This window comes from Pteronotus mesoamericanus, unplaced genomic scaffold (assembly GCF_021234165.1).
Source record: "Pteronotus mesoamericanus isolate MK-2021 breed Mesoamerican mustached bat unplaced genomic scaffold, CSHL_Meso_final contig_27, whole genome shotgun sequence".
NCBI lineage: Eukaryota > Metazoa > Chordata > Mammalia > Chiroptera > Mormoopidae > Pteronotus > Pteronotus mesoamericanus.
In genome coordinates this window covers 17,454,506-17,477,239 of record NW_026555115.1, presented here as the reverse complement: position 1 = coordinate 17,477,239, position 22,734 = coordinate 17,454,506, and the positions used below count along the sequence as shown (strand labels likewise).

General features: G+C 35.2%; 1 protein-coding gene across 2 annotated transcripts in view; it reads left to right on the top strand.

Moving 5' to 3' along the window:
* Positions 1-22,734, top strand: part of WDR33 (WD repeat domain 33) — a 90,102-nt gene that overhangs the window by 34,273 nt on the left and 33,095 nt on the right. For both annotated transcript variants that reach the window (XM_054575060.1, XM_054575059.1), the window contains exons 5-7: positions 78-173; positions 340-491; positions 2,193-2,290. In XM_054575060.1, coding sequence (XP_054431035.1) covers positions 78-173; positions 340-491; positions 2,193-2,290 — 346 coding nt within the window. The remainder of the gene's footprint in view (positions 1-77; positions 174-339; positions 492-2,192; positions 2,291-22,734) is intronic.

Sequence of the window (22,734 nt, the reverse complement as noted above, 5' to 3'; positions counted from 1 at the left end):
CATTCTAAGTGTTTTAAAAATTAATTAAGGTTAAGGACTTGTGGCCTTGTATAACCTGACTTTTTTTCCTTCCCCAGTGGACTCCAGAAGGAAGACGATTGGTCACTGGAGCTTCTAGTGGAGAGTTCACCTTGTGGAATGGACTCACTTTCAATTTTGAAACAATATTACAGGTAACATTAATCATCTTCTGTAGTACTATGAAGAACTGGAGATTGTAACTTTATTGGCATTTTAAGTTTAAAATTGGGCAGATTGCTGTGGATTAAAATATGCTCCTGTAAAGCCTTCTGTCATATATTCATGTATGTAACGTTTACAAATGTTTTATTTTCACAGGCTCACGATAGCCCAGTGAGGGCCATGACTTGGTCACATAATGACATGTGGATGTTGACAGCAGACCATGGAGGATATGTGAAATACTGGCAGTCGAACATGAACAACGTCAAGATGTTCCAGGCACATAAGGAGGCGATTAGAGAGGCCAGGTTTATACACAATATACCATTTCCTGTAGTCCCTACTGTCATGGTTAAATCATTCTCTAAGTGTATTCTGGGTGCAGAGGTGCATGGGCTCTGTGAGATTCTGGGAAGCTTTCTGCACCCTATAAACACAATATTTTCCTTTGTTTTCACATATTCACCATTTTGCTGGCGCCTTTCTGAAGTAGTGTTGTCCTGGTATCAGCCTTTACAATATGTTAGAGATGTATTGTCTGCCGCATTTTGCACTGATTTTCTCTTTTCATTTATGGTTAATAATGTATATACGTTACTCCTTTTTATTACCTACTGTGTAAGACAAGAATATTTCATTCCAAATAAAGAATTCAGTCTTTAATTATACAACTGAATAAAATCTAAAGCCTACAGAAAACACCTTCAGAGTTCACACAAAATACAAGGGAAAAAAAGGCTTAAGTGAAGACCTGGCTGGCTTGGTTATGCCACGACTTCAAAGGAAAGTGCAGTAGATCTAAAAACTCCAACAAGTAACTCTGGATGTGGCAAACATTAATGGATTAATGAATGGGTTCTTCAAGCTTTGAAACTGTAAGCAGATCATTTTCAAGAAGACTGTAGGACTTAACCTTCCAATTCACTGTTGACACCATCAGTTACGCAAATGTGTAATAAGTGCAGTTTAAAATATTTTCAGTGAGTTGTATATATTTGTACATATCGCTGAGATATGTACAGTAAAACTGGAAAAGGAAAGTTTCAAAAACCAGCCTGAAGAGTTGCTGCAGCCTCAGAATAAAGCTAAACAGCATTCTCTATGGCTGTGCTGCCCATGTGTGGTAAGAGGTTGAAATCTTTATAGAAACATTCACTGCAGTCACCGTTTCTATTTTCAGATCTGAACAAAAATTGGTGGATAAAAGTGCTTCTGCAAAGACTTGCTGTAGTGTCTGCCCATACATTGAGTTTGCGCTGTTGGTTATTTCTTAGTCATAGGATTCAAAAGTTCAAAAGAGTTCTTAGAGTTTGATGAGAAACTTGATAGTCTGTCACTATGGGGAGGAAAAAATGGTTCTCTTCTTTGTAGCAGGTTCTTGAGCTTTAAACACAAGTCTGAATGTCCCTATGTTAATGTTTTAATCAAAAGGTGCAACATTCATGAGATAGCTTGCCAGGAAGAAGATGTGAAGGATTTCCATAGATCATTTAAATAAATGAAAAACATCATATGGTAGGAATGTTTAGCAACCAGTTGTTAAATAGCCTGCCCAGATTTTTCCAGTTTATTATTTCATGAAGTGCCTGAGATAGAAGCTAATGCTAGCTTTTTGAGCGGTATTCCTATGTAATTTAAAAGACTTCACAGGAATATTGCAAGAACAATTCATTTAGTTTCTACACTTAAATTAGCTCCATGTTTTCTGTTGGTACAACAGGAAATCATGTACTGTGGGGAGCATGAATAGCATTAATAGTAATACACTTTTAAAGTGCTCTGAATATTGATGATTGAAAACTAAGAAGCAACTATGTCATTAAATTCTTCTTTCGATGAGATGCGATGGTTAGCTGACAACATTCTCTTTAAAATGTCTTCATGGGTGGATACTTCCCTCTTCTAGTTATAACGCAGCACAGTGTTTTTTTATTTTTCCCTTTCTGAGAAGCACAGATAATCTGTTAAATGCTGACCTCTTTCCCCTGCTGTGTGTCTTCATGTAACAGTTTCTCACCCACGGATAATAAATTTGCTACATGCTCTGATGACGGCACTGTTAGAATCTGGGACTTTCTTCGTTGCCATGAGGAAAGAATTCTCCGAGGTATGTGTACTAATAGTACTCATTGGACTATTTAAATAGGAAGGCATTTGTGGTTAAATCACAATACCACAATATCAGCTTAGATCTCCATTCAGTTTTCTTACATACACATTGTCTTAGGCTCTTTAAAGATCTCTCTCTGATTCACATTTTTTAGATTTCTTTAAATTCTTTGATCTATAAATTAAATATAGGTATTTCCCTTTGATCCCTTCCTCCTAATTATTTGCTTCTCTGTATGCATCTCTTAGGGCTAAATTCCTTTTCCTGTCTGGTATCCAGATACCATTCTCCAACATACGGACACTGTAATTTTATTTAGATAGCTCACATTCTCCTGGCAGCCTTTTTACAACATGAATTAACTAAGCTATCAATAGCTGTCCACCTTAGTATTGCTATTTCTGAAAGCTGGCAGTGTTCCATTGTATCATGTGGCCCATTTGTTACTAAATTTTGGAGGGATTCCTTATTTACTTCTATTGATTCCTTGTTAACTAACATCTGTTAATTCATCTTATAAAAGAAGTCTATTTTCACTTGGATTAGCTTAGTTTTATACTTCATAAAGTAGGGCTTTTGAAATACTAGTAGTACATCAACACCAATTATGTGAATTCATTGCTGTTAGATAGGGAATTCACTTTGTGTTTATATGTGCAATATAAACATTTAAACACAAATGTTCACACTTCTAATGAAATATTTAGTTTTGTATTAACTAGGAAGGTAGTTTTCTCAAGTGTGTAATTTGAATCTGTACTTATTTAACCAACAGTACATTCTACCTTATACTCTTGATTTCAGTAATACCATAAAAGTAACAGTTTCCATGGCTGTATGGGTGACACAGATAATTAGGTGTCAATTCAGAGATTTGCCTTTCTGCTCAAAAGTCAGCAGAGTTAAATGTCTTGGTTGAATTGTAAGTTTCTTAGTACTTTTCAGAGCTTTATATCCAGCATATAGTGTCAATGCTTTCTACACAACAAAATAAAAGCTCTTGATATTTAATCCATATTTCAATCCAGTATTTTTTAAAAATCGCATTTGTTTAAACATTCCTGGCTTTGTGCATGTTATGTGGGTTCATCCATAGTATGGTATGGGAATAGCTAATAGCTAGTATGATAGTACCTATCATAATGAAGGAGTACACTCACTATGAAGGTCATACTATTCCACAGCTTAAACTAGATGTAGTCGCTGAAGTCCTCTAGTCTGAGCTGTTTTATAAGTAAGGACCATGACCTGGAAGGCTTAAGTGACATGTTCAGTGTAAAATAACTTCAAAGCCAGGACTAGAATCTTACCACTTGACTCTTAGTGTAATGCAACACTGATGTTGCATCTTCCTTCACTATTAGTAGAAGTATTAGCTGGTAACAGCAATAAGATAAACAACTTTTTCTAGGCTTTGAAAATTCTAAGAAATATAGAGCATACAAATAATTTTATTTGTTAAAAGCGATTCTAAACTATCAAAACAGTTTTACAGTGGACTAGGACTATAATAACTGAAGTCAGATATAAAACTACTTAAGCATTGTGGGTTTAAAAAAAAAAAGAAGAGTCCTGGCTGGTGCGGCTCAGTGGATTGAGCTCCAGCCTGTGAACTGAAAGGTCGCTGGTTCAATTCCCAGTCAGGGCACATGCTAGTGTTTGCAGGCCAGGTCCCCAGTTGGGGGCGTGAGAGAGGCAACATCATGTATCTCTCACACATTGATTTTTCTCTCCCTCTTTCTCCCTTGCTCTTCCTCTCAATACATAAAATCTTGTTAAAAAATTTTAAAAGGAAGGAAACCTGTTATAACAGTTTTCAGTCCCAAGTTCTAATAAAGTGTTACTCAATTTTCATAATGAAACTGTTCATAAATAGTTTTTAAGAATTTTTCTTCTGAAATTTAGAGTGTATGTGAGATATTAACTAGCAGTTAAATATTTTCAGATTTGAGGCCAGGTGAATTTGGATGTAGTTAAGTGGATGCCGACTCACTGCTTGTTCTTCCTATAGCTTAAAAAATATACCAAAGTCTATATTGATTTGAGAGTTGAATTTTATTTTATTTTTTCTTTAAATGTTTTACTTATTTATTTTTAGAGAGAGGGGAAGGGAGGGAGGAAGCGAGGGAGAGAAATATTGATGAGAGAGAAACATCGATCAATTGCCTCTCGTACACACCCCTGCTAGGGGACCGAACCCATTGGGATGTGCCCTGACTGGGAATCAAACTGGTGACATTTGGCTTTGTGTGAGGACACCCAACCAACTGAGCCACACCAGTCAGAGTGATTTTTGTTTTTTATGTGGAGGCTTTTTTTTTTTCATTTTAAGTTTTTACTATGGAAATTTCAAACGTGCGCGAAAGTATAATGCACCTCTGTGTACCTACAGGATTTATGTTCTAGCTTATTTTTGTTTTTCCTTTTTTCAGTGAATATTTTACTTGCTTTATATTTGTGATTTTTTTTTTCCTTAGTATCTCAGTGAGTATATGGGATAAGTATGACTATTTTAAACCAAGTTAATTATACCACTCAAGTAGTAGTTCTAATAGCAAGCAGGTCTGGTGTAGTGGATAAGTTATTGGACTCCAATTACCCGTTTTCTTTCATTCCTTATTTTTTTAAAATTTCTAAATTTTAGAGATGATTATAAAATAATGAAACCTATGTTCTTATAATTGTCCTCTTTTACTTGGTGGGTTGAGGATCAGGGGATGCTGGAACGCCACGGTTCATTAAGTCAAACAAATAGGTACAGGACCTTCCAACTTCTAAAATGTCAGTTGCCCTATGTAAAGAGGTCATGTTCAGGTATCCCACATACACTCTACAACGTTGGGCAGGTAAGCATATGCCTATAGCATATTAGTGTATCATTAGTGTAGCACATCAGACAGTCATTTGGGATTCAGTATTTAAAAAATCCAGGAAGGTTTTAATTGAAGGGGAGGTTTATGATTATTCAGTTCAACTCTTTATTAAATAATTTCCTTTTCTACATCATTCCTAAATAGCAGTCTTCTATTCAGACATTTTTAGTAATAATAGCACTCACTATCTTTCGTGATTCCCTTTTCTAATTTTACGTAGCCCTGATTTTCAGAGAGTTTTGTTATACCAGAAATCTGCATCCTTACAACTTGTCCTGCCTCTAGAATGTGAAATATTAAGTCTGTGCTCTCCTCTCTGTGGCAGTCTGTGGAGTGTTTGAAGACAACTGTCATAACTTCTGAATCTAGTCTTCAGCCTTAAGTGTGCAGAATCCATGTGCATGCAGAAGCCATGATATCATACTACTCAGTGCAGTCCTTTCTGAGATTGTTCTTAGGCTTCTTGGAAAAGGGAAGAAATTTCATAAGAAAGAGTAATAAGTATTTTTAAGGTCATAATGAGCATAGATCTATTGTCAGGAGACTTGCGCAAAAGGTCATGATTGGCTGGGAAAACAGATAAAATTGAATATAAAAACATAAAATATGAATATACTTATAAAATTGAATATAGTGTAGCATTGAGGACTCCCATGAATATGTTCACCCATATGCAAGTGAGCATCATTTATACACATTTTATCCTCCTTTTCTAGTATGAATTACATCACTCAGTTTATGGACTGGGATTAAAATAACAAGCAACAGGAGTACATGAGCTTCTAGATTACTGATGTTTATGCATTTTACTCCAAGTGAAATAAACCCGTTAAAATTGATTTATTTAATTAGCATATACTCTACACACTACCATAGGTAGGGGTGTTTTTTGTTTCCCAGCTACAATCCCTGTTGTGCTTCTTAAAGTTCAGTAGGGAAAGTCACATTTTCTCAAATTCAAGATGTTGGATAGTATGGGAGAAGAATCATGATAGTGTTAGAAGTATAGTTTTATCAGCATAGAGTTAGAAGCAGGTCACTTATGACCAGCTAAATGTAAATGAGAAGGGTTGAAAGCATGGACTCAGTAAGAATGTTGAAGTCAGTTTTAGTGAGAAGGATAATATTCTTTAGAAGAATTCAGGCTGCAAGTTTCTCATGCTCGAATTTTTGTTTTACCTTCCTGATTTAAAAAATAATAACTGACATATTACAATTACTATGTGTCATCAATGTTCTAAGTGTTTTATTTAATCTTCCTTGTAACACTATAAGACAAAAACTTTTATCCACATTTTACAAATGAGTAACCAATGTAGGAAAACCCAAGTAAACATACCGAAGGTCATATTTGAACACAGGTTGTTTGGTTCTAGAGTTCATACTATGTGTAACTGCTGCTTTTATGATTTAAAAGTAACATCAGCAATAATGTTTTCCTGAGCTGTGATGACAGAGTTGTAAAGGTTTCCTTTTTGAAGAGGAGAGGGGAGAGGGAACTTATTTAGGTACTCAAGTTCATTTTACCATTTGTTTTAAAAACTATGTATGTTACAGATTGTCAGTATATGATGTATTTAACAAATTTAAACAAAATGAATAGTTCAAACTGCAAATGGGTTATAAGATACATATTAGGTTATATAAATAGAACATGGACATAAGGAGTTATACTGAGACTTACTCAGGAGGTAAGATCTGTTTTCAGTTTTTAAATATAGCACTCGTGGAGAGGAAATGAACCCCTGAGTACACACAGCTTACGATAAAGAATATTAATATTTTTGAGAAGTCCCTGTGTATTCTTTCCTGTTTGCATTTGACTGTGATTTTTAATAAATGAGATCAATGCCTCTGCAAAGATTTTGTGGTCTAGCAGTGTGTTTTTGAACTGTATGAAGAAGAAATGTTTACCAAGTCTGAATATTTCAAAAGTCTCTGATACTTTTTATTGGAAATAGTTTAACTCGTTAAAATTGACAAGCCACATAATTTATGATTTAAAGGACTTTATTTTTTCAAAAAACATTCCTCAGAATCATATCCGCTCTCCCCAAGATGAAAAACAGAAGCACCTATCTTCCTTTAAAATAGGCTGTGGCAGAATAGCTTCTTCCAGTAACATATAGTATGCTTTAATACTAAAAGCACCTCAGCATATCTCATTTAGTCATCCAACCAACCATGTGGACCCATTTTATATGGGGACACCTTTTCTCTATTTGGGTTTCCTCATTTTGAGGAAGAGTTTATTTAAGGCTCTTATCTTTCTGCTCTCCTAAAAGACTGGATCATGGTAGGTTGTCCTATGTAAATAATGATCTGAGTATATTATGAAAGGGGAAAAGACTTAATACTTACTTCTAAAGCACAATATTTAAATTAGTGTAGTAAGGTCCTATTCATTTACATTCACATTTTTACAGAAATTGGTTTAGATTTTTATACTTGGCTTTGTTATTTAAACCTTTGTATTTGTTTTAAACAGTGCACATAATATGGCAAAAACTGGTTGAAAAGAGATCTGTGGTTTTTTGGGGATGGCAGGGCTGCATATTGCTGCAATCATGCTCAGTGTTTTAACTGAGTTGAGAGTGATTCCCAGACACTCCTGTATATAAAGGTTCCAGTTTTTCGACAGTGACCAATTACTATGATTCATAACATGGGCAGCCAATTTTCAGGCAGAACCTTTGCATCTTTGCATTTATTAAATATGCTGTAATTGTCTGCTTCAGTTAATTTTGAGTGATAAGACTTAAATTTCCATTTGCTGATAATTTAGCTGCCCTGCTATATTGTAGAGCTTCCCAGCTAATTAGATTTTTGATAGTTTTTAAAGTTAAAATTGAGAGCTTTGGAAAGAGTTGATAAATAAATATATAACAGGCTGTTGGCTTGTTAGTAGGTGTGTGCCTTAATAAAAGTATATGATTAAAATATGGTGTCATAAAAAATAGTTACTTGTCATTGGTTAAGAACCACAACCGATGCTTTTATTTTTAAATTCACTTTTTCTTTTACTCACCTTTTTATGATATACCAGAAAACCATTGTTTGATTTAAATCATATTTCAGGAATTTCTCAGAAGCATCGGTAGTTTTCTGATCACTTTAGTTATAAAGAGACTAGAATTAGAATTTCTGTTTAAAAGAAAACATGGTAGTTTCTAGGTCACTTACTCTTCTTTAAAGATTGTTTCATAAAACAGTCTTAATTTTTCCACAGTGCACTATTAAGTCTCTCAAAGCCAATCTGTTGAGGCCTCTTTGTGTTTTTTCCCCTTGAATGTATTTTAATAAAATTCTCTTTGAGGGAACTTTATCTCTTACATGATTTTAAAATAGCTAGTTACTTGGCTTAGCACAGTTAATTATATTTATGTTTTTAAATACTGTGTTGGTCTCTAGGGAACACCAGGAAGGAGGGCTGTGGTGGCTTTGAGCAAGGGGTAGGTAAGGGCTTCTCTACAGCCCAGTGTCCTGCTTTATTATGGCCACAATGCACTGTTGCTCTCCCCTCCCCCTGACTAGTACGTGCCCCTTGTCTGTAGTTCTGGCAAGAGTACTGATGTCATGTAGAAACCCACTGTAGGATATGTAGCTTTAAAAAGTGGCTAAGTCGTTGCTGTTTTCAGGCTATGTGCATATTTTTCTCCTTTTTAAATTATTCCAAAGTTGAACCTTCAGCATTCTTTACACCTAATATCATCATCTTCCTTTGCTTGTCAAAGGTTGTGGGAGTCCCTACTCAGTTTCCAGGCTTGTTTTGTCAAAGGTGGCAATTATAAGTATTCTACCACATTAAAACAGTTAGGAAATACTAAGAGAAATCAACATGAATCCAGAACCAAGGAGTGCAAAGGTGAGTTCTAGAAACTCCTTACCAGAGTTTTATCTGCAACAGAAAATTTTTATGCAGCATTAAACAAAAGTAATTTGTGATACCAGAAGTCATCACAAGTCAGAGTAGTAGTTCTTGGTCCTGTAAAGCCTACTGACAGCTTTTTCTAATAAATATTAATTAACCTCTACTTTTCTGAGATGTACTTCGTTGATAATGATCGTTGCACATTGAACTTTTTTTAAAGGGTGACAGCGTGCGTGGATGGGCGCATGTGTGCGCGCGCGCACACATACACATACACACATGCACACAGGCTCTGAGAAGAAAAATCTTTACGAGTAAAGTGCTGATTAAGTGACATTACTGTTTCCATTTGAGAACCAGTAGCTTGGAATAAGTTATGCTAAAACAACCCTATTTTTATAAAATTACTGGATGGGGTCAAGGAAATTGTAGCCAAACCATAGGCAATCTTTTGAACTAATCTGTGGATCATGGTAGAAGATCATAGCTTTATAGCTCTATGATTGAAAGGTCATTGCCAAAGTTAAGTTTTTATTGGATGTGTGTTACCTGTGAGGCAGGTATTCACATCCTTTCTTGGTATCTGTCCCTTTTAGCTTTTTTTTTTTTTTTTTAAATTAAAGATGGCTTGCCTTGCAGATTTACAGGTGATTAAAACTACAAGTTCTTTAGATGTCAGGATTCAAGAAGATACTGTGATGTTAAACTTTATGTACAGTTTCAAATAGTAATAAGTGTAAAGTCCTGTACTTAGGTTTCAACTTCAGTTTTAGTGTTTTAATAGATTGGTTTATGAAAGTTCATAAACATGGTGGGTTTTAGATGATTGGTATGAATCCTTGAGGTGTCATGCCCTCCCCCATTTAATAAAAGTGGGTTTTTAGAATGATGGCATTTAATTATCAATGATTAGAATGAGGAAGGATCTGGAAATCATTAGAAGTTTAGTACTCAGTTTGGATAACAGAGACTTATGAGTCGCAAATATTTAAAAGAGTTTGTATGAAAGTAGGATTGGATTTAATGTATACAGGGGTAGGGAGGATGTAGGACTTCATATTTGGATTTAACTATGGAAATTTGTTTCTCTAGAAAGATGAGCGCTATTAGGCTTTCCTTTGCTGAAATTGTACCCTGGTTAGCTTGCCAGTTGTCAAGGAGACGGTAGAAGACATTCCCTTTTCAGAGGGATGGTTTGATTTCATAACAATTAACCTAGATTAGGTTTTCTTTTAACTGTAACTTCATGTTTTAGGGCACTCAAAAGTGTGAAAGTAGACAACACATTGGCTACAAAGGGTTAAGTAGATAGGATATATCCCAAGAGGAAATACTGCCAACTTTGCTCCAAAATTATTTTTGGTGAGACATTATATCACTTATTAACTTTGTTATTTGAAGTAGCCTCAAAACTACCTACATATATTAAAGTATTTGTACATTTAAATCATATACACATATATAAAGTATACAAGTCTTTAATATGAAGTATTTTTTACATATTTACCCACTGTTGTAACTACCTTTCAGATCAAGGTATAGAATGTTTTCAACACTCAAAAGATTTCTTCATGCCTTTTTCCCACCTAAGACTTTATTTGGTAGTTTAGACTTTCAAAGATATTTTTATTAAATTACTTTTTCCTTTCCTCTACTGTTCTCCAAGTTTGTTTTACTGTTTCTGTCATTTTTTTCTTCTTTAGTGGAGCTGTCTTAATTTCCATTTTTTGATTTGCCACTGTGTTCTTTGGAAAAATTTTTTTTCCCTCTAATTAGCGTTATTTACTAGTTTCCTGCTACCAAAAATAACATAACGAGGTAGTATATCAGGAAATAGTATTTTATGTTATTACAATCACAGGTTCTGGAACGTGAATTTTAGTCACAGTTTTAGCTCTTAGCAACTCTGTGACATGGAGGCAAGTCTTGTTACTGTTTCTGTGCTCTCAAATGTAGAATGGGGAATAACAATAGTCCTGATGTTACTGAATTGTAAGAATTAATACATAAGGAGCATTGAACTGGTGCCTTAAAGAGCATTCAGTGTTACGTCATTTTCAAAGATAACTTCAGAGTTGCTTCCGTACCTCTGCCTATTTAAGGATAAAAATGGTTATTTTGGAAGTGTATTTTACTCCTCATTTAAATGGTTTCCAGCCATTGTCATTACTTACTACAGTAGTACAGGTTTTTATTTACAGGTAATCCATAAATATGACCACTTGTTTAAACAAAGTTGTCATGATTTTCTAATGTTTTCAGATGTAAAAAATTCAGCACTTAGAATTGGCCTCTTAAAGATCTTATATGGAAGCATTTAAAGATTCTATTTACATTTTTTTCTTTTGATTTAATCTTCATTGTATTTTTTTCCATATCTGTTGTGGTTTGTAGCTGAATGAAGTAATCATTGATTACCCACTGTGGTCAAGGTACTGTACTTGGTTCTTTTGATATAAATTCATAAGACATGGCCTCATACTTAAATATCATTTCCAACAGTTTCCTAGTTCTTTCATTTCTTTGAACATGTTTTGTGATCTGGCCCAGTACCGTGATGAATATAAATGCCAATTGCAATCAAAATCAAGTCTTAATAGTTTTTCACGCTGCAGCAGACTGGTCATTGGTATTCAGGCTCTTGCATCAGGACAGCATCTATTTTTCTCTGGGGGAAGAATATGTTTTTTCCTGGTGACCAGATTTAATTGTAAGAATCAATTTCTACCTCATTTAGTGATAAAGTTGGATGAGCTAGTGATAGCTCTGGTACACTGTCATTTCTGTTTGTCATATTTGGTGAGTAATGTGATCAGCAGTCAGGAGCCTTGGGGAAAAGTGTATTCTACATATTTTTTTTGTCACAAGAGATAAGACTTTAATACAGACATCTAATATCATCTTTTTGGGCATTGTGAAAACCTGTGCCCATCCCATCAAACTAGCCAGCTGACTGCAGACTGGCTGAGTGTAACCTGTTCTGTTTCCAGGGTCTTTGGTAGAGTTTAATGCAGGATGGGAGCTAAATCCTTACCTAGGATGTAGCAGATATGGCACCTACTGATGATACGATTCTAAGAGCAAACAGGCCAATATTAAAGAAGATGTTAAGAATTAAAACACTGTAAGCAATTATTTCTGAACTTAAATCCTGCTTGTTTCTTAAGGTTGTATAGTACATTGACCACTCTTAAGGTTCTTTTTGTAGACCCTGAATGTTAAATACATCAAAAGTTCGGTGTTGTTATTATTTTACATTTTTTGTAATGGTCAAATGGAGTCATTTAATTTAGTTTTCAGAAATGTATGTAATCTATTCCATTTACATCTTTTTCAGGTATATTATCATTGTGATTTTTTAGAACATTTTTTCGTTTTACAGAGTTAATGTTCTAATGTGCCATGAAAATATGTTATTAAGAGGGTTTTTGTTTTTTGGTTTTTTTTTTGTAAAAATAAGATGCTTATTAAAGCAAAAATCTTTTAAGGGTTTTTTTTTTGTTTCTAGGCTTTTTATTTGGTTTATTAGATTCTTGCAGAGAAATCATTAAATCAGCTACTACAAAATAACTTCTAATTGTTTTAACTGTTGTTTTCTTTTAATTTATATTTTGGACCTTTAAAACAAAAACATCTGCTGTCTTCCCACAGGGAAGAAATAAGATGATGGCATAGTTCTGATTTATGAACCTGGATATTAGGGAGTGAAGCCCATGTTTGAAAGACTCAGTATGCTGGAGGAAGTTTCAGTCCTAGGCAAGGCATGCTAGGGAGTGAGATCATGTAGAAGATAAGGTTTGGCACTGTTATTGAGGTCTAGACTGCAAAGAGATAGTTGTCAACATTCTGGTTTTCCTTTAGCAATATTTTAGAATCATACTTGGATTAAATATGTACTAAGATTCACCAGGCAATAGATCTGCGTTTCTTAAAAAAAATTAGAAATTTACAGAGGACGTTGGATTTACTTGAAAAGGTCAGCCTTCTTATTGGATTACATTTGATAATCTAATACCAACTGAGGTGAAAGGAAATAAACCTACCATAAAATGTGATATATGAATATTCAGACCCTCCTTTTAATACTTCATTCATCATAGACTTAGGGTGACCACAAACTTCCTTTTCCTACTCTAAGTTACACAGACATTACTTGGTATAATATATATTATCTCTGAGTATTTTTAAAAAGATTTTATTTATTTATTTGTAGAGGGGCAGGGAGGGAGAGAGAGGGAGAGAAACATCGATCGGTTAGGTGCCCCGACCGGGTACTGAACCTCCAACCCAGGCATGTGCCTTGACTGGGAATCAAACTGGAGACCCTTCGTTCTGCAGGACAATGCCCAACCAATTGAGCCACACTCGTCAGGCCTAAATAAGTTAAAAAAAATTTTTTTTAAAAAACTGGTTCTCATTGCCATACCGAAGTCATGGTTTTGATGCATGATGGAATCAAAAGATGAGCTTAAATCACTGCTACATTTGCTTATTGAGTATCCAGTTTTCATGATCCATTAAAAATAGTGGTAATGCCTCTCTAACAAGGGAAATCAAGTTACTTAACAAGACTAATGTATGCCACACTCTCTGTGCTGCAAAGATAGAGGGTAGTGGTGGTGAGAATGTTTCTCAGCCAGACTTCCACACATTCAGGTTCCTAAGAAATGATGTGCCTTTGAAGATAATGACCTTCATGTTGGGGATCTCACACTAAAGCTCCAAACTTAAATCTCTCAGGGCCCTGAAGGATATAATATGCACTTGGGAAACTGGCATTTGCTTACCCTGTGTCCACACTCCCTTTACGCTAAAATCTACCGGTTTTATTTGGAAGGTAGGTAATGGGTGATTTTTCCTCAAAATTTTTTTAAGCTGGTTTTATTTTTTATAATTTTTAAATTTATTTAGTTTTAGAGAGAGAGGGAGGGAGAAGGGGAGGGAAACAACAATGTGTGTGGTTGCCTCTTGCGTGGCCCTTACTGGGGACCTGGCCTGCAACCCAGGCATGTGCCCCAACTGAGAACTGAACCAGTGACCCTTTGGTTCTCAAGCCAGCACTCAATCCACAGATCCACATCAGTCAGGGCCTGAAGTTTTTGTTTTAAAATACTTGGGATTCTGGGTGTAGCCCAGTCACTTGAGCACTCCTCCAATTGAAATGACTCATGAACTCCTGCCCAGTCTACTAATCAGCTTGGATAAATAGACTTCTTTAATGCCTTAACAAGTTTCACTGTGATTGTCAGTAATGCTTTTTACTTTATTTGAACTTCTCAACAGATTTTGGCATGGTCTTGATATTAAAAGAAAAATGGAAGAAATCTTACACCAAAGTCATCCATAGCTGCCCTATACATGAATTATGAGGTGTATATTAAGAAACTCTGCAGCATTGGTGTCATTTTTATAATCCTAGAACATTTAGTCTTTTTTTCATTCCACAATTAGTATTCACAAGTGTCAGTACCCTTCAGTCAAAGACTGCCAAGCAACATACTTGTAATTGAACAATTTTGATTGATTACTCACTACAGGAACCACACAGATCATAGGCAACAATGGGGTGTCTCAGAAAGAGGGTATATAAAGACTGTATTACAGGATTTGGGCTTGGGGTAATATAGTGGAGGGTTCAAGGAAGTGAAGACATTTACTAGATTAGCATAAAAGCAGTGTTTGGTATTTGGTGAGTTGTGCAGTGACCTTGTTTTTGTCTTCTGCATGGTCTCAGAATAACAGTGTGGTATGTTCAGTGAGACTGTACAACAGGAGAGCAAAATGTCAAAGTTTAGCTGTAAATGTCAGATCAGTTTTTCATAATGAGGCTTAGCTGTGAGATAAAGTTAATTCTCAGAGATCAGGGGCTGGCCTGCTTTTTTGTTTTTTCTTCCTTAAAAGCATTTAAATCCTATGTAGTGACCAACTGGGGAGGTCAGGACTTAGTAGTAGTGACATGTTGAGCATGCCACTGGAACACATTACAGCAATACCGACAGTTTTTATAAAACAGAGTAATTGGGAAGCATGTCACACATCCAGTTTTCACCTGATTAGGAATAGTTAGTGGGCAAAATATGAACATGTTCTTTTTAAGAAATAAGATGATTTAAGTTTTCCTGTATCCATCTTTCTGGGGAACCATAGGTTTTATTCCACTAAATTTAGTGTCTAGAAATCAGTTTTTAGTGCTTCAGGAGCTGTTTTTATACATCTGGGAAGAGTGAACTGTTCTTTTTCTGTAATGATTATATTAATACAAAGCAGTAAATATCAGAGATTTTAAAAGTTTTTAAGATTTATGGACTGTTATATACCCTACAATTAAAAATCATAATTGTAAAATTCTTTATGAACTGTCAGGTTTACCTGAAGCAAAAGTTTGTATTTTCACAGCTCCACTCTCCACCAAAGATCACTGAAGGGAAATTTGCATTTGTTCATTAATTCATAAAATTGCTGTATGCTATGTGCCAGGCTAGGTGCCTGGCCTTGGGTAGGGAGGAGAGTTTCAGTCATTCCTTTCTTCATGAGCAGTACAAGTGATGGCTGCAGATTTTGGTTTAGAAGCATCACTTTTAGTGGTATCTTAATTTCACATATATTCTAAAGTAAGCACTGCATTATTGTATTAGAATACATAAAAGAGTATCTGTGATTGAGGTAGTAGTGTTTGTGGTTTTGTGACTTTAAAAATGGTAACTTACCAAATCAGATATTTTTGGAGCATCTATTCATGGCAGTCTGGAGATAACTTTTTAAAATATGGAGGTCTTTAGAACAAAATTTGTCTCCTAGTAAACTGCAAGACAGGCTGCTTGTACTGTGTATTCACTTTGAATAATAAATCATGGGTATCCTCCTTAACACTGAATAACACTTAATTATTTTTATTCATAAAAGCTAAGTTTTGAAACTAGAAAAGTTGGGTTTGTAATTAAGGCTTAACTGAGTATTAAAAGTCTAGAGCACATTTGGGTAGATTCACATGAAGAGAGAATTCAAAATGTCTAGTTCCATTAGACAGACACATCATGTGGTGGTACTGGTTCTGTTATTGGTCTGTAGAACTGTCACATAGAAATAAATGTACAAATAGTGACAAACATGAAGAAAGGAATGACTGAAACTCTCCTCCATACCCAAACTATGTGCCTTCATAGCTTCATCATAGCTTTGCACGTTTTTGAGAACCTTGAACATCTTTAAGAAAGGATGTAGATTGCATAACTTGACATGACACATCTTGGTGCTTTTGATGGAGCAGCAGTAGCATTAGAATATTGTTGATTTGGACCAAACCAAGGATGATAACTCTTCAGAATAAGATTTTTCTCCTAAAGACCATTCCACACAGAAAAAGGTGTTCATGTTAATTTTTAAGTTCCCTGTCATTTAGATTTTATTAAGTACAGTACATATTTCAACATGGCAAAGGCACTCCAAAGTTACCACAGTTTTCGGGATTGGTAGGGAACTTAACTATGACCGCTTAAAAAAATACATTGCAGCAGTTTCTTTAAAAAAAAGAAAACGATTTTACTTACTTTTATAGAGAGGGGAAGGGAGGGAGAAAAAGAAGTAGAGAAACATCTATGTGAGAAGGAAATATCTATCAGTTGCCTCTTGAACATGCCCCACCTAGGGACCAAACCTACAACTCAAGTATGTTCCCTGACTGGGAATCGAACCAGCAACTTTTTTCTTCTTTTTTCATCCCAACCAACTGAGCCACTACCAGTCAGGGCACTAAGTAACCATTTTTATCTATAACTTAACTATGTGTATATTCCAAAATGTACCTTTGTGTAATCGAGGCACAGGTTTGTGGTACATTCTCATGTTTAGAGTATCTGGATAAGATTTGTATTTTGAAACTAAACCTGTCTGGGCAGTCATTCACTTTTGTAATCTCCACAAAATTCACTCATTATTATTTACCATAACCACTAGATTTTCCTTTGTGTCTTTTTTATAACTATCCACTTACCAAAAGGATTTATGTAGAATAGTACCAGTTTACTCTTCGGGATCAATGGTGAGTGTAGGTCTGTTTGTAATGTCATTTATTTATTTATTTTTTTGGTATAAAAAGGGTGGGGTAAATTATGGTTTGTGTATTGTTACCCTTAAATTTTTATGATAGCAGGATATAGTGTAACTTTTGTTTACAATGATTAGGTGACAATGAAGAAGAAATTACTGTTATTGAAACTCTTCTCCAGCTGCTCCAAAATTCTAGACATAGTCATAGTTCCTACTTAGGGCAGTCTTTGTTTTTTTCTTCTGGGCTGCTTTAAACATTACTCATCTGAGACTCAGCTGGTCTGGCTTTGAATCCCAGCTCTGCCACTGACCAAGTCAGTCTTTCTGTTTGTTTCCTCCTCTGTAACATGGGGCTAATGATACCTACCTCACAGGGTTGTTGTGAGGGTCCCAGAAGGACACAGAAGCACTGCTCTTGTTGCAGGCATAAAGTGTTTGTTTCTTGAGTCTGTAATCTGGTGCAAGGAAACATGCTGAAAAGCCTGGAGGGTGTAATGAAAGTATCAATTTAAGTTAATTTGATTTAAGACGGGGTTGGAATTGATTAGGAAGGGTATTACAAAGGATTTACTTAAGAGGAGCTTATTTACTAGTACTGTTGGGATGGGGTATCATATCATCCTATTTCCAGTAGTAGTCTTAGTTTAAAATAAATTTAAGAATAAAACTAATTGTATGATAAGCTACATTTAAATAAATAGTACTATGTTAAAAATGGACCTATGACTTATTTTTAAACTTTATATAAGTCCTCATCCATCTTCACTTTCACTGGCATCTCAGAACCACAGTATTACCTTAAGGCACTACTTCACTCCCACCATGCCGATGCACTGTTCCCAAAGTTCTGTTCTTTTCCTTTGGTTGCTTGCTTCTTTGTTTTTTGATTAGATAATATATTTGAATCTTTCCTGAGAGCCACTAGCTATTTTGTTTTTTGTTGGGGTTTTGGGGGGTTTTTTTTTTGAGTTCTATTTAGGTAAATTTAGTTCTTAAATGTGCAAGATATACTAATTATCCTCTAAATTTATAGCAGGATATTCTTTTTATTGCTACTTTTACTAGGTTTACAATATCTTGAAAAATGTAGAGGCTAAAAAATGATATTTTTGCGGTGTGGATTGTTGATTTGGGCATTTTAACAGACATTTTAAGTTGGATCAAAATTAGATACACCATTGTTAGAGATGTTTATATAACTAGCACTGTGGTCACATTGTAAGTCTTCATTTGTTCTATTTTTCTTTATTCTTTGATTGCCTGTTTTTATTGTTGCCTTTTCTGAAAATGAGTAGTGAAACAACCATTCTGAAGCACAGCTCAGGTTGAGAATCCTTCGCTCGGCCACATTACTTTGATTTGTGTTCAGCGTGATGGCTGAAGATGAGAGTTGAAGCCAAGAAACTGAGAGCTTCATGGTCCCTCATACCCTGACACCACATTGCTCCTGCCCACCAAGCACAGTTTGGCAATGTTGCTGTAGGTGCCTTGCTAACCAACATTCTTGCTCTAGGAAACACTGAGGTTGTAAGTTAGTGATTTAGAAATGTATAAAATGTGGTTGTACACATACACAAATGTGTTCTTCAGAATACAGCCATCACACGAAGCCCACTATCAATATACATCTTTTAAGAAGTGTTTCCACTAGTTGAAATGGATTTACTTTGATCTTCTTACATCTTGTCCTATCACCAGGAAGATGACAGATGATGAATAAAAAAGGCTGACTGCATTATCAGTGAATGATCTGTATGGGGATATCACTTAAATCTTGGCTTTACTAGTAGCACCATTCCCTAACCAAACAAACTAAAGACTAAATGCAACATTAAGATGCATTTTTTCATCAGTCACTCAGGGTGTCAAATATATTCTGTGTATCATATGGATGTAAGACTTGAAGTGAATTGTATGGTCTGGATTCACACATTTCCATTATGTGCCATATGAAAGGCTGAGATCTATGGTACAACAGTGTTGGGGGAATGGAGGGGTGAAAAGGTAAGGGAAGAATTGGGTGGGATTAATGTTGAAGTTGTTTTCTCAACATTTTTTTGCTTTTTACAAACAATATAAAAAGTTGTAACAAGAAGTAAAAAGTCAGTGTCCTCTTTCACTTTTTCAATCTCACATCAAGAGGTCATCACAATTCTGTTAATAGTTCGCTGTAATGTTTCCACAATTCTTAGGCATATACAAAAAGATTAAAAAAAAATAACTACATGCAATAGGATTGCACAACATAATTTCTTTTGCTGTTTGCCTCTGTCATGACACAGTATATCGTGGTTAATCTTTCTGTATCATTACCGCCTTGGTCTTTTTTAGGTCACCCCTTTAACATTCTGTGTGTAGCATATGTCTACCATAACTTATTTAGCCATTCTCATTAATAGGCTTTTAGGATTTGCAAGAGGTTTTTGCTAAGACAGAGTTGTACACTAAGCTTCCTTGTACCTTTATAGTTGTTACCGCTCATGTAAATTTTCCTTTGGGATAGTCTCCTAACAATAAAGTTGGAGGATCAAAGAGTATGAATATTTAAACTTTGGAAGATAGTTCTGAGTTATCCTCCCCATCTGGAGTCATTAATGTTAAGGTTAGGAATGTTGTGGTCTAGCCCAAAACTCTAGAGAGAATACAGAATTTAACATACTAGGAAATTTCCACCATTTAAAATATGTAACATTTATCTTTTTTATCTTCTTTTCTAAGGAGGAAGGGAGAAAGATAGGGAGAGATACATTGGTATGTGAGAGAATCCACTGGTTGCCTCTCTCACACTCCCAACTGGGGACCTGGTCCACAACCCAAGCATATGCCCCGACTGGGAATTGAACCAGCAACCTTTCAGTCCGCAGGCCAGTGCTCGGTCCACTGAGCCATACCAGCCAGGGTGAAATGTAACATTATTTTTAAGATTATAAATAATTTGTGCACATGGTAATGAAATCTTTTCTCTAGCACCACAGAGTGAAGGAACTTGTAAAAATCTGCCAATCCTTTTACCATTTCCCAGTGATAATCTTTTTAAACTAATTTTTAAAAACGTGTTCTTGTGATTACCATTGGAATAGAAAATAATATATTTCTTGGCATGTCTATCTGACACATTGTCTCTTTTACTTCCTGTCAGGAAAGTTAAGGAAATTCATGTTATCAACACCATTTCAAGTACCTGTTTCTTGTAGCTTCTGGATTTTGTTATGAATTGTAGTTGTGCTGATTTTCTTAAAAAAAGAACTTTAAATGTTCTTAGCTCTTGCCCTGGCTGGTGTCACTCGGTGGATTGAGTGCCTGCCTGTGAACCAAAGGTCCTCCATTCAATTCCCAGTCAGGGCACATGCCTTGGTGGCCAGCCAGGTCCCCAGTAGGGGGCGCACTAGAGGCGACCACATATTGATGTTTCTCACCCTCTCTTTCTCCCTCCCTTCCTCATCTCTAAAAATAAATTAAGAAGTTCTTAGCTCTTTATAATTTGGGTCACCAACTTCAGACAACATTCCCTGATTCACCATTATGTTACTTAAAGAAATCTATGCCCCTTAATGTCTTTTTACTTCTCTACCTTTTATTTCCCTTAAACACTTTTGGATTTTTTAACTATTTAAAATTCTAAAAAAATGAAAACCAATAAATAGTATTACTACTAAGAATGATGCTATTGATTGTAGAACCAAGTAGTATAATTGGGTTTATAATAATAAGCTTTGTCGCAGCTAAAAGTTGTACTACTTCAAGAATGTCAAGACCAAGTGAAATTCTGTTTTCTTAAACCTGTCGTCCTATCACCTATTGAAAATAATGTCACAATTTAGTTTGCTGTAATTTTCTTAATGTCAGTAAAAGCCTGTATCTTAGCAAATTTTAAAATTTTCCAATATAGTTGAATGGATTTTATTTTTGAAGACATTTTTTACTAGTTTCTGTGATGTTGACTTTATTTTGGATTAATTGTCATCTGTGCATATGACTGCAATCACACTGGGATTTCCTTGCCTTCCTCTGTTACAGCCTTTCTCTTTCAGTTTACTTGAAAACATTTTCAAAAATTTTTTTTTAGAATTTCAGAGTTTCAGAGGTAAATTTAAAAATTCTTATGTCTGGAGTGGTCTTCAGGTTGACATCATACTTGACTTATAGTTTGCCTCTCCCCATGATGAGCTTTTTTAGGGGAGAGATTGGATCAAAATAAGAGCTCTTATTGACTGTTCGAAATGTGTGCTAGGCTTCATTTAATTCTGAAACTACCATTGAATAGTCTTCATTTTACACATGAAAATACTAAGGCTCAGCAAGGGTTAAGCACTTAAGGCCATAACTGGTAAGTGACATCTGAAATTGAAATCAGGTTTACCCCAGATTTACTATTAACCATATATAGCATGTGAGCACTAAACATAGTACATATGTGAATTAAGTTATATTTAACATATCCTTAATTCCAAATAAAAGTGTTTTTGACACTGTACCCGTGATCCTCCTATCGAAGAAATCTGATTTCATCTCTTGGTTATTTCTTCCTCTGGGAGGGAAGTATAGCACATTGCACATGAAAATGAGAATTTTTGTGATTCACTCCTGGTATTGCTAACTGAGGAGTGCAGAATATAACAATGATTTGTTTTCTCTAAGAACACAATTGTGGTTTTTTGTACTATATGTGTAAATGTATTTTTTCTCTCTGGACTTTTATCATTCATTCATTTGTTCAATAAAGTACAAGAAGATGGCAGATTTAAAACACCTCCACAGGGAAATACTAGTGTTCTTTATAATATATTTAATTTGAACTGTTTTGCAATACTTGGTTTTCACATTTCTAGAACGGTAGTTTTTTGTTTTTGTTTTTGTTTTTTCCCTTTCTGAGGTTTGTGGGCAGAACTCTGAAAAATTATTATATGTCTTCATTTCATGCTTACATTTATAGTGAAGCTCTGGCTGGATTGAGAATTCTAGCTTCAAAGTTTTCCACCCACTTCAGCACTGTCAAGAATTTGTTCCACTGTCTTGTAGCCAGTGTTGATGAGAAGTTTTATGGTAGTGTGAAATATTCCTCAGTTGAGATTTTATCTGATTTTTTTCTCATGGTAGGTTTTGTTTTTATGAGATTTTGGGGAGGAAGATCAAAAAGGAAAATTTTGCCATTTTCATCACATCAGAAGAAGGATTTAGATTATCAGTCAACATGCTTTGACATTGACCCTGATCACCAGGTTGAGGCAGTGTACCAGAGTTCTCCAGTGTAACCCCTCCCCCCTTTCTATACTATAGCCTGTGGAAGGAAGTCATGATGTACAGCCCACACTTAAGGCTTAGGAACTTAATGTTCTACATCCTTGGGGGTTGAGTAACTCTTAAGTTAATTGGAATTATCATGCATTGCAGATTCAACTCTTCTCCCCCTTTTATTATTCAACTATTTATATCTGTGGACTCATGGATATTTATTTTATTGGAATATATTTTTCTTCTTTCTTTTTTTTAGAATATATTTTTACTGTGATGAAAAATAGGTTATATAACCAGCTCCTAGTTCAGGTTTTCTCAGTTATCTTATTCTTTGAGACAGAAATGGAGAAAATCATCAAGTTCTAACTGGAGTATAATGCCATCTCAAGTTACCCAATTATAGAAAAGATTCTAAG